Source organism: Salvelinus namaycush, chromosome 11 (assembly GCF_016432855.1).
Source record: "Salvelinus namaycush isolate Seneca chromosome 11, SaNama_1.0, whole genome shotgun sequence".
NCBI classification, from domain to species: domain Eukaryota; kingdom Metazoa; phylum Chordata; class Actinopteri; order Salmoniformes; family Salmonidae; genus Salvelinus; species Salvelinus namaycush.
In genome coordinates this window covers 41,946,221-41,967,426 of record NC_052317.1, presented here as the reverse complement: position 1 = coordinate 41,967,426, position 21,206 = coordinate 41,946,221, and the positions used below count along the sequence as shown (strand labels likewise).

At 43.4% G+C, this 21,206-nt stretch overlaps 1 protein-coding gene across 4 annotated transcripts; it reads right to left on the bottom strand.

The window, feature by feature from the left end:
- Positions 1-338: 338 nt before the first annotated feature.
- LOC120056179 (WD repeat-containing protein 48-like) lies at positions 339-19,841 on the bottom strand. 4 transcript variants are annotated; one of them, XM_039004405.1, is made up of 18 exons: positions 19,747-19,841; positions 18,652-18,792; positions 18,383-18,458; positions 16,959-17,041; positions 14,938-15,067; positions 14,522-14,610; positions 14,203-14,304; positions 13,748-13,972; positions 13,423-13,497; positions 13,177-13,279; positions 7,493-7,698; positions 7,282-7,378; positions 7,095-7,190; positions 6,798-6,909; positions 3,278-3,365; positions 3,109-3,185; positions 2,678-2,876; positions 339-2,305 (listed from the first exon to the last, which is right to left on the bottom strand). In XM_039004405.1, exons 1-18 carry the CDS (start codon positions 19,792-19,794, stop codon positions 2,210-2,212), a joined length of 2,043 nt encoding a protein of 680 aa, XP_038860333.1. In that variant the 5' UTR covers positions 19,795-19,841; the 3' UTR covers positions 339-2,209. The 4 variants fall into 4 exon arrangements, with proteins under 4 accessions (XP_038860333.1, XP_038860334.1, XP_038860336.1 ...); XM_039004406.1 differs by having other exon boundaries at positions 6,798-6,906; XM_039004407.1 differs by lacking the exon at positions 339-2,305 and having other exon boundaries at positions 2,762-2,876; positions 3,083-3,185.
- Positions 19,842-21,206: the final 1,365 nt, after the last annotated feature.

Genomic DNA, 21,206 nt, shown 5'->3' with positions numbered 1-21,206 from the left:
CATCTATGAACATTTGAACATCTTGGCCATGTTCTGTTATAATCTCCACCCGGGCACAGCCAGAAGAGGACTTGCCACCCTTCATAGCCTGGTTCCTCTCTAGGTTTCTTCCTAGGTTTTGGCCTTTCTAGGGAGTTTTTCCTAGCCACCGTGCTTCTACACCTGCATTGCTTGCTGTTTGGGGTTTTAGGCTGGGTTTCTGTACAGCACTTTGATATATCAGCTGATGTACGAAGGGCTATATAAATACATTTGATTGATTGGTGTTATTGCATGATATTAATACATTATAAGCGGGAGAATGGTGAAATGTGAGAGACAGTTAACAAATACAATACTTTCGGTCTATTAAAAACATTCAAATTTAATATGCTGTTGAAAGCCCAAAATATACATCATCCACCAGTAGTTACAACCAACGGGATATAAATACTGTAGAATACGGCGTCTTGCTGTCTACACCATAGAAAGTCTTTCTATTTCTATGGTGTACAGTTACTGGAGCTTCATCTTAACTCGTCACCATAGTAATGCATTACTGATACACACCTTTCTTGTGTGGGGGGGGGGAACAAGTCAATAACAAACTAAAAATAAAGACAATTTACTCAAACTAGTTATTTCACTCGTCCCAAGTAAGTGTGCATCCCATCCAATCTATGGTTTTACATTACATTTTCAATTTGGTTACGCAGTTAAGTTATATGTATAAACACTGTAGTATGAGAATTTTTATTCTTTTAACTAACATCCTAGAACCAATTACTGTCTAGCTATATGAAACATTATACAATAGCCCTCTTGGAAGATGTGAATATTGGTTCATGATCATAAAACAAGTCTGGGTGGAGATTTCACTTTAAAATGTGTAAACTTTGTCCACCAGATGCCCAATGTTACAATGTGTGATTTAAGAAATACCTTGTTTGTATCCTGATTGCTTAGACAACTACAAACATACTTGAAAATCTGTAGCCTGGTCCCAGATCATTGTTGACAGTTATAAGTTGGCTAGACAGCACAAACAGATCCGGGACCAGGCTAGGAAATCTGTCCTTTTTGATATCGTGTGCTTTTCTCAGGATTCTGAGAGAAAAAAAAACATTGAATCAAAAACCTTTGATCAAAGTTAATCTCTCTGACTTGTTAAACTGTACAAAACATTTTTAAACATAACGTCCTGAAAAATAAAAAGAACATGAATGCTTTATGCATGTTATTTACAACAACAAAAATATTCAATCTCTGAAGTCAGTCAGTCCTAATTCGGGTTGACAGAAATAAGCCATGAACAACAACATAGTCAGGGACGAACATTGATTGGCTTAAATAGTTGTCCAGGTAGGTGGAGTTAGGGCCAGGAGTTGCTCCTGGTCAAGTCACGCGGTAAGGAGGAACTTCAGGTCCTAGAGAGTGGAGAATCGGGATGTAGCCTCACTTTCCCCCAGAAGTATACACTTGCATAGTCCCCCCCCTATCATGGATCTAAAAGCATAGGAGTTGGGGAAAAGCAATGGCTGGAAGAAGTTTCCTGCATTGTAAAAACATACACGAGAAAGTGTGCAAGTGCAGAAGGGTTGAGAACTGGGACATAGTATCGGTGAAGGAAGGAGCAAAGGGCTGTTTCTGGAATGTACAAGAACAAAACAGCACATATATACATGAATGACATACTACCAGAACTATTCCAGTTTACTATGACATCACAAAGGAAACTAACTATTCCATTTGACTATGACATCACAAAGGAAAAAGGACAAACAACATTCTTTTTCATTTTGATAAAATATTTGATTCATTGATCATTCCATTATAGCACAGTCTGCAGAAAGAAGCGCCATTCATCGTGAATCTCTCACTAGTCTCCGGGCTTCACCGGTCTGTCCGGTTGAGTTTCCTATGATACGAAGTCACCCACCTCCCTCAAATGGCCAGAGAAAACGTCTCCTCAAACCTCTGGGTTGTAATTGTATTAATACGCAACGGCAAATGGAGAGAGGGGGGGAAAAAAGTGATTCTTATTGGATAAATTCAGATTTAGTCCATGGTTTCTCCCATACGGTGTCTAATGAATAACGACCCTGATAAACAGAGTGGGTGGGGTGATACGCCTACCCTCTCACGGCCAGCCAATCATTGGGGCTGAAGATGGAGGACGGTAGGATGTGCGAAGAAACTGTCTCTTTATCCCTTAAATGAGGTGTCTGCCTCACGTAGATTTCTGCCTATAGTGAAGCGTCAAGTCTCCTCCGCTCTTCCAGATAAAATGCTTGACAGTTCGCAGGTCCATGTTTGGGTCCAGGACCTGTGGGAGAACAGAGAAGATCAACCAGGATGTGGATCAGGTGGATATCTATTTCAGTCATCACTGTCATTATTACGCTGTAATTGAACTAAACCAAAATCAGCATTGCGGCAATCTGTCATATGACATGTTAAACTAAACCAAAATAACTTCAAAATCAACATCGAAGCAACCAACTACATTGCCCAAACCACCATCAAAAGTGAAGCTGTCAAGTAGTGGACTTTTTCAAAATACTTAGGAATCACAACAGATAACACACACACACTTCTCCTTCAACAACTGAAGTACATAATCTTTACTAAAACAGCAAAGATGTTTCCTCATTCCTCCCTAAACTACAGAAGAATGAGAGGTAGGGAGGTTTCCCACCTGGTCTTGACATATCAGTTCAATCTTCTCCTCGGCCATGAGGGCCATGTCCTCGTCCTTCTCTGTCTCTCCTGGCTTGTCATTGGCTGCCAAGGAGGAAGCAGTGGTCTGGGACTCCGTGTCCAGGTTAATGATCTTCTCATGGACGTGCTCCATCACCTTCCTCACCTGCAGCATGTCACTGGCAGACAGACGGTCCCTACACACACACACACAGTGGAATAAAAGGATGTGTGTCAAGGGAAGTAGGATCTTGATTTACGACGGGAAACGTCGACGGTGCATTTATATACAGAGGTCAAATCGTGTGTGTGTGTGTAGGATTTATTAATGTGAGAACATCAAAGCCGAATATTAATAAAGGGACTTGGAAGTGTGGAATGTAGTGATTTCTCATGAAGAAACCTGAAACTGAGAAACCCAAATGTTACTTCTTCAGTGTCTTGGCTCCAGAAGAAGAGTGGGGTTGAAGGTAGAACGGGATCTTGTTGAATTTCGGCATGTTCTTCTGAAGGACATAGAAAAAGAGGGCAAAATGTCAATTCGGTGAAGTCCGAGGCAAGAAGAGTAAAAGCAAGGGAAGACTGAAAAGGTACTTACGTCCACGGTGATGTCTATGACCCACTGTGGGACTGTCTCATTCAGTAACATAGACTCCGTCTCCCCACCCGAGTCCCTACACAACAGTCTGAAACAGGAGACTCAACATTAGAACAGCTGGAGAACTAGAAGAACAGCACAGGGAAGTAGATCGATGTTGCAAACAGGACTGTTTTTTTGTGTGTCTTAACTGGTGATGCAAGACAAGTAGTGATTCATTCTCAGATTCATTAATGATCCCATGCATGATATAGCCTCAACACAATGTATTTTGCTCCCAAAATTCTCTCTATAATCCCTCAATCAAATGTATTTATATAATAGTAGTGTTAGGTCATAGACAAACACACAACCCAGGTTATACTTTTTCAATCCCTTCCTCCAGGGGGCAGCAGCAACCATGTCCAGATGCTGAGCCTGGTTGATAAGCACATCAGGTGATCGTCAGTCAGTGTCCTAGCTGGCAGAGCTGTGAGGCGGCTGGTTGGCCTGGTGGTCGCGAGGCGGCTGGTTGGCCTGGTGGTCGCGAGGCGGCTGGTTGGCCTGGTGGTCGCGAGGCGGCTGGTTGGCTTGGTGGTCGCGAGGCGGCTGGTTGGCCTGGTGGTCGCGAGGCGGCTGGTTGGCCTGGTGGTCGCGAGGCTGCTGGTTGGCTTGGTGGTCGCGAGGCTGCTGGTTGGCTTGGTGGTCGCGAGGCTGCTGGTTGGCTTGGTGGTCGCGAGGCTGCTGGTTGGGTTGGTGGTCGCGAGGCTGCTGGTTGGTTTGGTGGTCGCGAGGCTGCTGGTTGGTTTGGTGGTCGCGAGGCTGCTGGTTGGTTTGGTGGTCGCGAGGCTGCTGGTTGGCTTGGTGGTCGCGAGGCTGCTGGTTGGCTTGGTGGTCGCGAGGCTGCTGGTTGGCTTGGTGGTCGCGAGGCTGCTGGTTGGTTTGGTGGTCGCGAGGCTGCTGGTTGGCTTGGTGGCCGCGAGGCAGCTGGTTGGTTTGGTGGTCGCGAGGCTTTTCATTTGGAATCTTTAGTTTAGACATGCCTGTCTGTATTTTTTCTTTCTGTATATATTTGTTTCTGTCACCACATGATAATCCACTTGGGCTCACCGACCCAAAGGGGTCAAGACAAAGCTGGCCCTGGACCTAAGGTAAGGTTGTCATCTCCCTGGGCACACCTGCATCCAACGCGGTCCTCGTACACTGATTTCTCACAAATACGCACATTCATTCAGCTTAAGGACCATGTAGCTAGGCTAGGATCCCTAGACATAATGAGTCAGGTTACAGACCATGTAGCTAGGCGTAAGACCCATAGAAATGAGTCAGGTTACAGACCATTGTCATGACTCTCCTGTGATGATCTGAAGGATCAGGTTACAGTGGGTCCTCTCTACAACGTGCTCTCTCTCTCTCGTAGAGGGGGAATGTCATGACTCTCCTGTGATGATCTGAAGGATCAGGTTACAGTGGGTCCTCTCTACAACGTGCTCTCTCTCTCTCGTAGAGGGGGAATGTCATGACTCTCCTGTGATGATCTGAAGGATCAGGTTAGTGGGTCCTCTCTACAGCGTGCTCTGTCTCGTAGAGGGGGAATGTCATGACTCTCCTGTGATGATCTGAAGGATCAGGTTACAGTGGGTCTCTCTCGTAGAGGGGGAATGTCATGACTCTCCTGTGATGATCTGAAGGATCAGGTTACAGTGGGTCCTCTCTACAGCGTGCTCTCTCTCGTAGAGGGGGAATGTCACGACTCTCCTGTGATGATCTGAAGGATCAGGTTACAGTGGGTCTCTCTCGTAGAGGGGGAATGTCATGACTCTCCTGTCGAGATCTGAGGGATCAGGTTACAGTGGGTCCTCTCTACAGCGTGCTCTCTCTCGTAGAGGGGGAATGTCACGACTCTCCTGTGATGATCTGAAGGATCAGGTTACAGTGGGTCTCTCTCGTAGAGGGGGAATGTCATGACTCTCCTGTGATGATCTGAGGGATCAGGTTACAGTGGGTCCTCTCTACAGTGTGCTCTCTCTCGTAGAGGGGGAATGTCATGACTCTCCTGTGATGATCTGAGGGATCAGGTTCCAGTGGGTCTCTCTCGTAGAGGGGGAATGTCATGACTCTCCTGTGATGATCTGAAGGATCAGGTTAGTGGGTCCTCTCTACAGCGTGCTCTGTCTCGTAGAGGGGGAATGTCATGACTCTCCTGTGATGATCTGAAGGATCAGGTTACAGTGGGTCCCCTCTACAACGTGCTCTCTCGTAGAGGGGGAATGTCATGACTCTCCTGTGACGATCTGAAGGATCAGTTTACAGTGGGTCTCTCTCGTAGAGGGGGAGAGCGGGAAGTCAACTGTTTTATGGCCGGTCATAAAATACGCTGCCTCTATGCTCTGTAGTGTTCGAGATTGTAATGTAAACTGTGGAACACAGAGACCCGTCGTCATCAAAAGTTTGAAAAATTATAAAAATATTTTTATTGTTGAGAATGTGGGAGTGGTCCGTGGACACTTAAGGGACAGTCATGACGAGTGTGTTTCACTTGGTGATCTCATGAAGGACAGGAATCACACAACTGTATCTCTTAAAGTGTACATTTCCCAGCTTACATCTAAATATCGTGAAACCTATGTGCATAAACATGAAACTATTTGTGAAAAGATGTAATGTGATGTCAACCTTCTAAATGAGAGTATGGATTTTCATATAAAGCTAAACTAGTCAGTGGCCACATCCCAGAAAACTATAACCACGAAGTATATTGTGACTTCTGGGGAAGTTAACCAGAGACTCTCTGATGAACTGACTCTCCAGCAGACGGACCGGCGATTCCAACAGAGAAGACAAAGACATACATTGCAATTATTCTCGAATGAACGGGGCCGTTCATGTGCAAAGGATTAGCATTTCAATTAATATAATTATCAACTGTGTAGTGAATCCATTTTGTCTTTCCTGCTTTCGGTCCCCACCCCTTTCCTTTGTCTACCAAGTCGTCATATCGGATTTGTCCACTAGGGACTTTTACTTTGTATCATGTAGTAACCCAAATAGCCACTGTTTGTTTGTTATGTAATTCTGTGTGATTATTTAGTTAGTTAGTAAATAAATAATTAAGGAAATGTGTATATCGCTGATTCATAATTTAGGCTAGGGTTCGTGACGTTCAGTAATGGAACTGATGAGGTAATAATAATACATTAATGAGAATGACTAATCGATAAGATATGAAAATATCTGAAGAGTTATATTCAGGAAATTGGCACTCTATAAACAACATTTTTCCATGGTGCCCCGACTTCCTAGTTAAAGTCACATGATTAGTTTAATCATGCAATTAAATTACACAGAGAATTTATTTGATAAAATAACAGTCCACATTTAATGATAGGTCACAGACACGACACCATGTAGCTAGGCCTAAGACCCCTAGACATAATGAGTCAGGTTACAGACCATGTAGCTAGGCCTAAGATCCCTAGACTTAGCGAGTCCAACAATATTAGCAGGCTAGCTATGGGTTTCGTAAAATTTAGATATGTACCGGAACAGAGTCCTCCCTCCTGCCTCTCCGAAGATGACTGGAGTGTGTGGAGGCACCTGGAAGTACCCATTCCCCTTCTGTACCCGCGTCTCCTGCTCCCCATTCACTGCTGCTGGGGTTGGACAAGGTCAAAGGTTACTATAATCTTTTTTACTGCTCATATACCATGATGAAATAGTGAGTCTATGGACATTTTTTCTGGGCCTAACCCTGCGACATGGGATGTCTAACACTATAGCCGTCTACAGCCGTATCTCAGGTGAACACTTTTTGACAACAACAACAAGGCCCGTTTACCATGGTTGACCTCGTTCTCCTCCTCATCCATGGGGTTGATGTGCGTCCTGGGCCAGAACTCTAGCAGGGCCTGAAGTAGCAGTCCACCAAGGTTCACTATACACACACAAACATTGCAAAGCTAAAAAAATTAAAATAAATGCAGCATGAAGAAGATATATTAAAAATGAAAACCTAAAAATCGTACACTTTGGGTCCGATCCATCGGAGCTTGAGAAGCCAGCATCCTTAGCAGACACCCAGGCAGCGAAGCAGTCACTCTCATCCAGCGTGATGGTCAGCATCTTATCCAGCAACACACAGAGAGAGAGAAACAACATCAACCGATCTTATCTAGCTTCACCTTTTCAAACACTGAATAAGTATAGTATTACTAAGTTATAAACCTAGAAACCTACCCCCGTCTTGAGGTCGACAGAGAACCAGTTTGGGACGTAGACTTGCTTGAACCTCTTCTTGATCTCTTCATCAAACTCTACTTTCCCCAGGTCCTCTCCCTTACAGGCTTTCAGCACGTCCCAGGATGCAACATTGTTGTTGGTGTCTTTGGTGACGATGTGCCTCTTGTCATTCAGAATGTGACACTGAATTATACTGGCCCCTCCTACAACAGCAAATATGTACAGTAGTTATCGTTTGACCACTCCTAAGACCATACAAGCCGCAAGACTAGGTTTGGGCGGTATTAAGATTTTCATACCACTTCTGTACCATACCGGGATACACGATATAACCAAATGTGCACACAAGGGGCACTATTGTTTTTTAAAATTTTAAATACAGTGCCATTGGAAAGCACTCAGACCCCTTGACATTATCCATGGTTTGTTAGGTTTTTATTTTTCAGAGTAAATAACTCACGGCCACTAGAAAAGCTTAACCAAGTTTAATTCTTCCCAAAGGGTCGTTACAGTTCTATTCAGACAACAAAACATTTCTCACCATCACAGGGATACAGTGGGGAGAACAAGTATTTGATACACTGCCGATTTTGCAGGTTTTCCTACTTACAAAGCATGTAGAGGTCTGTCATTTTTAGGTACACTTCAACTGTGAGAGACGGAATCTAAAACAAAAATCCAGAAAATCACATTGTATGATTTTTAAGTAATTAATTTGCATTTTATTGCATGACATAAGTATTTGATCACCTAACAACCAGTAAGAATTCCGTCTCTCACAGACCTGTTAGTTTTTCTTTAAGAAGCCCTCCTGTTCTCCACTCATTACCCGTATTAACTGCACCCGTTTGAACTCGTTACCTGTATAAAAGACACCTGTCCACACACTCAATCAAACAGACTCCAAACACTCCACAATGGCCAAGACCAGAGAGCTGTGTAAGGACATCAGGGATAAAATTGTAGACCTTCACAAGGCTGGGATGGGCTACAGGACAATAGGCAAGCAGCTTGGCGAGAAGGCAAAAACTGTTAGCGCAATTATTAGAAAATGGAAGAAGTTCAAGATGACGGTCAATCACCCTCGGTCTGGGGCTCCATGCAAGATCTCACCTCGTGGGGCATCAATGATCATGAGGAAGGTGAGGGATCAGCCCAGAACTACACGGCAGGACCTGGTCAATGACCTGAAGAGAGCTGGGACCACAGTCTCAAAGAAAACCATTAGTAACACACTACGCCGTCATGGATTAAAATCCTGCAGCGCACGCAAGGTCCCCCTGCTCAAGCCAGCGCATGTCCAGGCCCGTCTGAAGTTTGCCAATGACCATCTGGATGATCCAGAGGAGGAATGGGAGAAGGTCATGTGGTCTGATGAGACAAAAATAGAGCTTTTTGGTCTAAACTCCACTCGCCGTGTTTGGAGGAAGAAGAAGGATGAGTACAACCCCAAGAACACCATCCCAACCGTGAAGCATGGAGGTGGAAACATCATTCTTTGGGGATGCTTTTCTGCAAAGGGGACAGGACGACTGCACCGTATTGAGGGGAGGATGGATGGGATCTCAAGGTCCTGGAGTGGCCTAGCCAGTCTCCAGACCTGAACCCAATAGAAAATCTTTGGAGGGAGCTTAAAGTCCGTATTGCCCAGCGACAGCCCCGAAACCTGAAGGATCTGGAGAAGGTCTGTATGGAGGAGTGGGCCAAAATCCCTGCTGCAGTGTGTGCAAACCTGGTCAAGAACTACAGGAAACGTATGATCTCTGTAATTGCAAACAAAGGTTTCTGTACCAAATATTAAGTACTGCTTTTCTGATGTATCAAATACTTGTCATGCAATAAAATGCAAATTAAATTACTTAAAAATCATACAATGTGATTGTCTGGATTTTTGTTTTAGATTCCGTCTCTCACAGTTGAAGTGTACCTATGATAAAAAGTACAGACCTCTACATGCTTTGTAAGTAGGAAAACCTGCAAAATCGGCAGTATATCAAATACTTGTTCTCCCCACTGTGTGTGTGTGTGTGTGTATGTATATATATATATATATATATATATATATATATCCCCACTTTGGACACTCCTCCTCTCCAATCCTTACATCTTATGGTTCCACAGGAAGAGGGTAACAGGATAGTAAACCCTTATTACTCTCTTCAGGGGATCTGACCTCACCACCTGACCTCAACCCCTCCTTCACCCTAATCCACAGATGTCCATCTGCCTCCCCTATAGCAATCCTTTGATCTCCTCCCGTCCACCCAGCACATTCAACAGCCACTCTGTCTTTCTACAAATCTCACTCCTTTATATACTATGCGTCTGATCTATCATGTCTTTTAATATCTCAATGTTCAAAGTTTAGAATCGAACAGGTTACAGCCTTATTCTAAAACAGATTAAATCGTCCCCGTCCCCCCATCAATCTACACACAATGACAAAGCAAAAACAGGTTTGTAGAAATTCTTGCAAATTTTAAATTAAATTAAATAAAAAATAAAAATCACATTTACATAAGTATTCAGACCCTTTACTCAGTCCTTTGTTGAAGCACCTTTGGCAGCGATTACAGCCTCGAGTTTTCTTGGGTATGACGCTACAAGCTTGGCACACCTGCATTTGGTGTTTCTCACATTGTTCTTGTTGTGGAAAATTGCAAGATTATGTTATAATGCTTGTAATTTTATGTTATAATGCTTGTATTACATTATAATAGTTGTTACATTCGACAGAATAGAGTATTGTGTGTGTGTTCCACTGAGGATGAGCCTCTATGAGATAGCACTGACAGAGGAGATTTACGATGTCTTGGGGTGATAAAACCTAAAGAGCATTCCAGAGAACATGAGCTAATGGTTCTGTTCTATGCCGTACCAGGGAGAGACGGTTCCCTTTTGGAGTGAGGGGGCCAGACACTGGTCTTTACAATGAAAACTGTTGACACAGCAGTAACTGTCTGCTATGTTTTATAGATATCTTTCATACAAATCTTAACCTTTCTGAACTGTTCCTAAGATCTGTGGTTCGTCAGTGTAAGTTGAGAGGGGTGCATCTTGGCTATAAAAGATATTTGTACTTTCTGTTGGTACTTCTCCACGGTTCATTAGAAATAGTGAATTGTTGAAAGTCAAATGCTATTGCAAAGCTTATTATTATTAAAGATGTAGTTTAAGTACACCTCTGACTGGTGTGTAGTTCGTAAATCTCCTCATTTGGTAAAGCAGAAATATGCCACCACATTCTCTACAGATCCTCTCAAGCTCTGTCAGGTTGGATGGGGAGCGTCACTGCACAGCTATTTTCAGGTCTCTCCAGAGATGTTCAGTTGGGTTCAATTCCAGGCTCTGGCTGGGCCACTCAAGGACATTCAGAGACTTGTCCCGAAGCCAAACCTGTCTTGTCTATGTGCTTAGGGTCGTTGTCCTGTTGGAAGGTGAACCGTCACCCCAGCCTGAGGTCCTGAGCACTCTGGAGCAGGTTTTCATCGAGGATATCTCTGTACTCTGACGAGTCTCCCAGTCCCTGCCGCTGAAAAATATCCCCACAGCATGATGCTGCCACCACCACCTCCTGACGTGATGCTTGGCATTCAGGCCAAACAGTTCAATCTTGGTTTCATTAAACCAGAGATTCTTATTTCTCATGGTCTGAGAGTCTTTAGGTGCCTTTTGGCAAACTCCAAGTGGGCTGTCATGTGATTTTTACTGAGGAGTGGTTTCCATCGGGCCACTCTACCATAAAGTCCTGATTAGTGGAGTGCTGCAGAGATGGTTGTCCTTCTGGAAGGTTCTCCCATCTCCACAGAGGAACTCTGGAGGTCTGTCAGAGTGACCATCGGGTTCTTGGTCACCTCCCTGAACAAGGCCTTTCTCCCCTGATTGCTCAGTTTGGCCGGGTGGCCAGCTCTAGGAAGAGTCTTGGTGGTTCCAAACTTCTTTCATTTAAGAATGATGGAGGCTACTGTGTTCTTGGGGCCCTCAATGCTGCAGAAATGTTTTGGTACCCTTCCCCAGATGGATCTGTGCCTCGACACAATCCTGTCTCTGAGCCCTACGGACAATTCCTTTGACGTCATGGCTTGGTTTTTGCTCTGACATGCACTGTCAACTGTGGGACCTTTATATAGACAGGTGTGTGCCTTTCCAAATAATGTCCAATCAATTGAATTTACCACAGATGGACTCCAAATAAGTTCTAGAAACATCTCAAGGATGATCAATGAAAACAGGATGCACCTGAGCTCAATTTCTAGTCTCATAGCAAAGGGTCTGAATACTTACGTAAATAAGGTATTTGTTTATTTTTAATATATTTGCCCAATTTTTTTTGCAAATATAATACCCCATAATGACAAAGCAAAATGTATCGCCTTTAGATTGATGAAGGAAAAATAATAATTTAATACATTTTAGAATAAGGCTTTACCGTAAATTATTTTTGTAAAGTGTCAAGGAGTCACTGCACTGTGTGTGTGTGTGATATATTTAAGCAATAAAACCACGAAGAGGGGTGTTATATGGCCAATATACCGCGGCCAAGGGCTGTTTTTATGTATGATGCAACGCGGAGTGCCTGGACACAGCCCTTAGCCGTGGTATATTGTCCATACATCAAATCCCCAAGGCGCCTTATTGCTGTTATAAACTGGTTACCAAAGTAATTAGAGCAGTAAAAATAAATGTTTCGTAATACAACTGAGCAAGAGGACAAGTACATTAAGAGTGTCTAGTTTGAGAAACAGACAACTCACAAGTCCTCAACTGCCAGCTTCATTAAATAATACCCGCAAAACTATAAAGATTGTACTTTTTGGACACCAGTCTCAACGTTAACAGTGAAGAGGCGACTCCGAGATGCTGGCCTTCTAGGCAGAGTTTCTCTGTCCAGTGTCTGTGTTCTTTTGCCCATCGTAAGCTTTTATTTTTAATGGCCAGTCTGAGATATGGCTTTTTCTTTGAAACTCTGCCTAGAATTTCAAAACGACCTCAATCCTATAGGCAATTTGTAGCCAGAACTGAGCAAGCGTGTGCGAACAAGGAGGCCTACAAACCTGATTCAGTTACCCCAGCTCTGTCAGGAATGGGCCAAAATTCACCCAACTTATTGTGGAAAGCTTGTGGAAGGCTACCCGAAACGTTTGACCCAAGTTAATAAACAATTTAAAAGGCAATGCTACCAAATACTAATTAAGTGTATGTAAACTTCTGACCCACTGGGAATGTGATGAAAGAAATAAAAGCTGAAATAAATCTCTCTACGATTATTCTGACATTTCACATTCTTAAAATAAAGTGGTGATCCTAACTGACCTAAGACAGGGAATTTTTACTAGGATTAAATGTCAGGAATTGTGAAAAACTGAGTTTAAATGTATTTGGCTAAGGTGTATGTAAACTTATAGACACACACACACACACTTCTTTTTTGGTGTATTGAAATCATACTGTCGGTATTTCGAAATACCCTGGTATACACTATAAACGATATATCGCCCAAGCCTAGTTCATGGTTAGAAACTAGGGTCACTTCTGCCTCTCCTCACAACCACTGCATTCAGTAAGAGATAGTTAAAAACAATGAGGAACTATTTAAGTGAGGGCATCAAACAGCTTGCACTAAGATTCATGTGAAAACTACATCCAGTTAGATCACTCCACACCCACTAACGAAGCCGTACCTTTGATGACCTGTTCAGGCGTTGTACACAGTGGGGTCATGGGAGTGATGATGTCATTGTCATAATCCCCAGACGCCCGGAAGTTGTGGATTCCCTTTAAACACTGCAACAGAAATTAATTAAGAAATCTTTTCTTTTTTTAGATAAAAGAATTGACACTAACTGAATTGACACTAACCCTGACACATAGAAAGCACTAGAATGATCTCTGAGGGCATCGAAAGACATGGCATACTTATTGTTTACCCATTTGTTAACAGATGACTTGGTGGTGGAGACCCAGATAACAGGAGGAGGGTCAGCTGTCCTGTCCAGTTCCATCTGAGGAGGAGAGGGATAGCCCCTGTCAGACCCAGGTTAAAAAACACACACACACACACACACACACACACAAAAAACCCTCTGTAGCTCAGCTGGTAGAGCGTGGTGCTTGCAACACCAGGATACTAGGTTTGATTCCCGGGACCACCCGTACGTAGAAATGTACGCACAACTGTAAATCACTTTGTATTAATTAAAGCATCTGCTAAATGGCATATATTATTAACAACAAGCAGTCCCATGCCCTTACCTTCAGTACAGGGGCCTTCTCCTCACAGATGAGTACTCTGATATCAGGGTTCCTCAGATCGGTGCAGAAGATCTTCTTGTCTCTGCCTCCAGAGTAGATGTGTGTGAAGGCGTCGTTCACCTGCAGGGCCCACACTCCCTCGTCGTGGACCCGATACGTAGCGATACACCTCTGCTGCCCCAGAGACCACAACCTGATGGTTCCATCTGAGCTGCCTGACAGACACTGGGAACCACAGAGAGAGGAGAGTTAGACTGATGGACAACCAAACAAAAAGGGTCCATGTAATAGAGGGTCAGATACAATGTAGCAAAAAATGTTGAGACGGAAAAAGAAAATACTCATCATTTTAGGACCAAGTTCTGGTAGAACCTCTTACGTTTCACTTCATTTTTTATTTTTTATAACCATTTTCTAATAATGTATTATCTGTGCTGTTTTGAGATATACCTTACCTGTGTGCCGTCCCTGTTCAGCAACAGGGACTTGACGTTGTCGGAGTGGCCTTTCAGCTTCATCAGCTTAGCACACGTCCTAGGGTCCCATACTCTCAGGACCTGATGAAACGTCAACAGATTGAAGAGACAACTGCTGTCTACAAACATGCAATAGAACTTGTGCTTGGTAAATAAAGGTGAACTTTCAAAAAGGCAGCCAACAACTGCCGTCAAAACTGTAGACATAAAATGAAATTGTATTAATTTAAATAAAACATGAACTTTAACCTGGCAAAAAAAATAAAAAATAAGGGTGACTAAAATGTTGCCCTCTAACCTTTTCAGTGGAGCCAGACACGATGACTGTCCCCATCTGGTTCATAGCCAAGCTGTAGATGGAGTCTTTGTTCCCACTGAGGGACGACGCTGTCACACACACACACACACACAACGGTCAGCGCACAGGTTAGTGTTTGTAAAAACATTATTTTAAGGGCACGTACTGCATCGGAAAATAATAGGCTTTGCGGTATGAAAGATTGATTTCTGCCTCAACAAATACCTGTTCTCCAGACACAAATTAAGTCTAGTCCTGGACCAAAAACGTCTTTCAATGGCGAATCTTCATTGAGAATGCTATTTAGTCCTGGACTAGGCTTCATCTGTGTCTACGAAACCAGCCTGTGGGGATGTTTTTAAACTCAATGAGACTCAACTTCTAAATATTGTAGAAATCAATAAAAGGACATTTACTGGTGACAGTGTTGTTGGAGGCAGTCAGTGCTGTTAGTGTGTTGACATCCCACAGGAAGATCTGTCTGTCTAACCCTGCTGACGCCACCAGCTCCTTGTCTTTAGCATATGCCAATGCCTTCACATAGTCCTGCCAGGGGAAAATACAACATCACTTTGTGGTCTTCACATAGTCCTGCCAGGGGAAAATACAACATCACTTTGTGGCCTTCACATAGTCCTGCCAGGGGAAAATACAACATCACTTTGTGGCCTTCACATAGTCCTGCCAGGGGGAAATACAACATCACTTTGTGGTCTTCACATAGTCCTGCCAGGGGAAAATACAACATCACTTTGTGGTCTTCACATAGTCCTGCCAGGGGAAAATACAACATCACTTTGTGGTCTTCACATAGTCCTGCCAGGGGGAAAATACAACATCACTTTGTGGCCTTCACATAGTCCTGCCAGGGGAAAATACAACATCACTTTGTGGCCTTCACATAGTCCTGCCAGGGGAAAATACAACATCACTTTGTGGCCTTCACATAGTCCTGCCAGGGGGAAAATACAACATCACTTTGTGGCCTTCACATAGTCCTGCCAGGGGGAAAATACAACATCACTTTGTGGCCTTCACATAGTCCTGCCAGGGGGAAAATACAACATCACTTTGTGGCCTTCACATAGTCCTGCCAGGGGGAAAATACAACATCACTTTGTGGCCTTCACATAGTCCTGCCAGGGGGAAAATACAACATCACTTTGTGGTCTTCACATAGTCCTGCCAGGGGGAAATACAACATCACTTTGTGGTCTTCACATAGTCCTGCCAGGGGAAAATACAACATCACTTTGTGGTCTTCACATAGTCCTGCCAGGGGGAAAATACAACATCACTTTGTGGCCTTCACATAGTCCTGCCAGGGGGAAATACAACATCACTTTGTGGCCTTCACATAGTCCTGCCAGGGAAAAATACAAAATCACTTTGTGGCCTTCACATAGTCCTGCCAGGGGAAAATCAACATCACTTTGTGGCCTTCACATAGTCCTGCCAGGGGGAAATACAACATCACTTTGTGGCCTTCACATAGTCCTGCCAGGGGGAAATACAACATCACTTTGTGGACTTCACATAGTCCTGCCGGGGGAAAATCAACATCACTTTGTGGCCTTCACATAGTCCTGCCAGGGGAAAATCAACATCACTTTGTGGCCTTCACATAGTCCTGCCAGGGGAAAATACAACATCACTTTGTGGCCTTCACATAGTCCTGCCAGGGGGAAATACAACATCACTTTGTGGCCTTCACATAGTCCTGCCAGGGGAAAATCAACATCACTTTGTGGCCTTCACATAGTCCTGCCAGGGGAAAATACAACATCACTTTGTGGCCTTCACATAGTCCTGCCAGGGGGAAATACAACATCCCTTTGTGGCCTTCACATAGTCCTGCCAGGGGGAAATACAACATCACTTTGTGGCCTTCACATAGTCCTGCCAGGGGGAAATACAACATCACTTTGTGGCCTTCACATAGTCCTGCCAGGGGAAAATACAACATCACTTTGTGGCCTTCACATAGTCCTGCCAGGGGGAAAATACAACATCACTTTGTGGCCTTCACATAGTCCTGCCAGGGGGAAATACAACATCACTTTGTGGCCTTCACATAGTCCTGCCAGGGGGAAATACAACATCACTTTGTGGCCTTCACATAGTCCTGCCAGGGGGAAATACAAAATCACTTTGTGGCCTTCACATAGTCCTGCCAGGGGGAAATACAAAATCACTTTGTGGCCTTCACATAGTCCTGCCGGGGGGAAATACAACATCACTTTGTGGCCTTCACATAGTCCTGCCAGGGGGAAATACAAAATCACCTTTTCCTTCTTTCAAATAGGAAATCTCTATTATACTGTTTAAAAATATGCACAGATAATATACACACAATATCCACAGCAGAACAATATTCTGTAAATGGACATATTTCTGAACCACAAAGCCCAAATATTGAGTGTAGAAGAAGAAGCACCTTGTGAGTTCGTAACGTTGACATGCAGAATCCTTTCTGTGCGTTCCACACTTTCACTGTCGTGTCTGATGAAGCAGATATCACTGGAAAGAAAGAATTTTAAAAAGTGAATTATAAAAACAGAATGTTTCTACTACATTAGGCTACGGATAATGATAGAATGACTGTCGTAGTTTGGGATGTTGCTACAAGCTATGCGGTGTTCAATACTGTTACAGGCTTTGGGTTTTCCTATTTATATTTTAAGGTTGGACGTTAGCACGTGGGGCGCACCGATTGGTTCCACCTCGTTAGTCCATATGTGTTACACCTGTGCTGGCACCGGTGATATTTAAGAGTGGCTGGCCTATGCCCTGGTGCTCTTGAGAGAGGTAAGGGTTAGCACCTTTAGTTGGTGCTCCATATTTGATTTATTTATTTATTATTAAACTATATTTTATCTGATCTTAACTGGTTTCATTTTGCTCCACCTTTTGGTTATCTTCCTGTCTTTAAGTTTGGGGTAGGTTTTTATTTTATTTGCCTCTTTGGCAAATTTTGTGGGCTCATGATGGGTGTCTTAGGTCCCAGTTGTTGTTGCTAGACAACTTTCAGCGGACACCATGAGTGTCTTTTAGAACCCTGACCAAGTCAGTGGCCTTGTGGTTAGTGTCCGCCCTGAAATCAGAAGGTTCTGAGTTCAATCCCTGGCTGAGGCATACCAAAGACTGTAAAAATGGGACCAAGTCTAGGACCAAAAGGCTCCTCAACAGCTTCTACCCCCAAGCCATTAAGACTGCTGAACAATTAATAAAATCGCCACCGGACAATTTACATTGCCCCCCCCCCTCCCTTTTGTACACTGCTGCCACTCTGTTTATTATCTATGCATAGTCACTTTACCTCTACCTACATATGACCTCAACTAACCTGTACCCCCGCACACTGACTCAGTACCACCTGTATATAGCCTCGTTATTGTTATTTACTTTAGTCTACTTGGTAAATATTTTCTTAACTCTTCTTGAACTGCACTGTTGGTTAAGGGCTTGTAACTAAGCATTTCACGGTAAAGTCTACACTTGTTGTATTCGGTACATGTAACAAATAAAGTTTGATGTGATGTGTCTCTGTTTGGCACTCAGCTTTAAGGAGATAGATAGGGGGTAAGGCCCTGCGAAAGACTAGCGTCCTGTTCAGGGGGTGTACTTGTACATTAAGCTACTTCACGCTACAGAAACGGGAGATAGGCTCCTGCGAGCTGTTCTGGTTCACTCTACAGAAACAGGAGCTAGGCTCCTGCTCCTATGAGCCGTTCTGGCTCGCTCATGCAAGGCTACCTACTTACTTAGAACCCCACCTGATTTGGTTGTTAGTCTGTTAGTCCCCCCTTCTGTTTGAGTGACAATTTTTGGTTTCTTGCTGGGGAACATAACAATACTCACATGTCTTTCCATTGCAACAGAGGACGATGTCATTGACCCAGTCTGTATGGTGCTCCATGGAAGCGATGTAAGGGTCCTGCAATGGTAAAATAACATTCACTTAACATAAGTGGTGACAGGGGTGGTTTCCCAAACACAGATTAAGCCTAATCGTGGTCTTAAAACACATTCAATGGAGATTATACAGGAAACCAGCTCACAAAGGGTTAGGATAGGGATATGCTAATATTTGTATTTAATCAAAGGGTGACTGGGACACAATACAGTACCTTCTGCTGGTTGACACTCCATATCCTGATGATAGAGTCTCTTCCAGCCGTGAAGAGCCGGTTCAGTGTAGGGTCCAGCTGAAGAGCATTCACCCCATTGCGATTGTACTTCTCCACCTCGTCTCTTATCACATAAGATACCTGCAAATAAAGTTGGAGGGGGATGGTCAATAATAGCCTGAACAGACCCCTGCTATAGCATTGGCGCATGACTAACACTTTGGCCCAAAGTTTTTATTTTACCTTTATTTAACCAGGTCTGCCAGTTGAGAACAAGTTTCTCATTTATAACTGCGACCTGGCCAATATAAAGCAAAGCAGTGCGACACAAACAACAACACAGTTACACATAAACAAACGTACAGCCAACACAAAAGAAAAATCTATATAAGTTGGCTGAGGCTCCATGACTACATTACATTCACTTATGCATTACATCAACTTATCTAGCTAGTTCATCGAGGATCAGTCCGCATCTTTAGCTAACTAGCTTGTAAGCTACAGGCTAACGTTTCAAGATCCTAGCTAACGTTAGCTAGCTGGCACAGCTTTTTAAAAATCTTTATTTAGCTAGGCAAGTCAGTTAAGAACAAATTTGTATTTACAATCACGGCCTACACCGGGCAAACTCAGACGACGCTGGGCCAATTGTGCGCCGCCCTATGGGACTCCCAATCACGGCCGGTTGTGATACAGTCTGGATTCGAACCAGGTTGTCTGTAGTGACGCCTCTAGCTGAGATGCAGTGCCGTAGACCACTGCGCCACTTGGGAGCCAGCTAACATGTTAGAATCGCAATTATCAATTCGATGACAATTTACACATACCCTAAGAAATGCAACAATGATTAAATACAATTGTCGCACAACTCAGGTTCATTAAGTTACTTTGTTCGAGCAAATCGCTTCAAATCGTGTGTTTAGCATGCTAGCTAACTACCATGTACGTTAGCTAGCTTGAGATGAGTCAACAGTAACGAGATACGCATTCTTGGATTGCAATTTGCATCGACTTTCCAAGATTCGTGGTGCACACTATTTGGAATAGTGTGCATTTTCATGTATACAGAGTTGTATAACAGAAATATCAATTGACCTGTACTTTCCTTCGCCCAGCGGCATTCTGTCTGTGGTGGGCCGCCATCTTACATGTTGACAGTCAACCCTCATACGTCACATCCGAGAAGAAACACCATGCACAGACAGAATAATGACACTGATATTTTACCGGATGTATAAATGTGAAGCATCCGCTTGTCGTTTCCAATCACAAGCAAATATGGCTGGCAGTGGGAGAAGATTGAACGAGATGGATTGTGACCGACATTATGCACATTTTCTCATCGATGAATAATTTGATCTCAATACAGTTTTATGTATTTAAAACTAGAATATTTTATGAACAGAGTGGACTAAGTTTTGTAGACTTTGCCAAAGTTTTAAAACATCGCGTTGTTTAGGAGTGCAAAGGTGAATTTAGGTAGTGCACACATGCACTTCACAGAGTAGGCGTTCACTAACTGAAACATGCAAATATTTTCTAGAACGTTCCAAGAGGATCTTGATAGCTTGCGCTAGACCCTGCCCACCCCCTTTCAATTCAATTCAATTCAAGGGGCTTTATTGGCATGGGAAACATGTGTTAACATTGCCAAAGCAAGTGAGGTAGATATTATACAAAAGTGAAATAAACAATACAAATTAACAGTAAACATTACACATACAGAAGTTTCAAAACAATAAAGACATTACAAATGTTATATTATATATATACAGTGTTGTAACAATGTACAAATGGTTAAAGCACACAAGTTAAAATAAATAAGCATAAATATGGGTTGTATTTACAATGGTGTTTGTTCTTCACTGGTTGCCCTTTTCTTGTGGCAACAGGTCACAAATCTTGCTGCTGTGATGGCACACTGTGGAATTTCTCCCAGTAGATATGGGAGTTTATCAAAATTGGATTTGTTTTCAAATTCTTTGTGGATCTGTGTAATCTGAGGGAAATATGTCTCTAATATGGTCATACATTGGGCAGGAGGTTAGGAAGTGCAGCTCAGTTTCCACCTCATTTTGTGGGCAGTGAGCACATAGCCTGTCTTCTCTTGAGAGCCATGTCTGCCTACGGCGGCCTTTCTCAATAGCAAGGCTATGCTCACTGAGTCTGTACATAGTCAAAGCTTTCCTTAAGTTTGGGTCAGTCACAGTGGTCAGGTATTCTGCCACTGTGTACTCTCTGTTTAGGGCCAAATAGCATTCTAGTTTGCTCTGTTTTTTTGTTAATTCTTTCCAATGTGTCAAGTAATTATCTTTTTGTTTTCTCATGATTTGGTTGGGTCTAATTGTGCTGTTGTCCTGGGGCTCTGTGGGGTGTGTTTGTGTTTGTGAACAGAGCCCTAGGACCAGCTTGCTTAGGGGACTCTTCTCCAGGTTCATCTCTCTGTAGGTGATGGCTTTGTTATGGAAGGTTTGGGAATCGCTTCCTTTTAGGTGGTTGTAGAATTTAACGGCTCTTTTCTGGATTTTGATAATTAGTGGGTATCGGCCTAATTC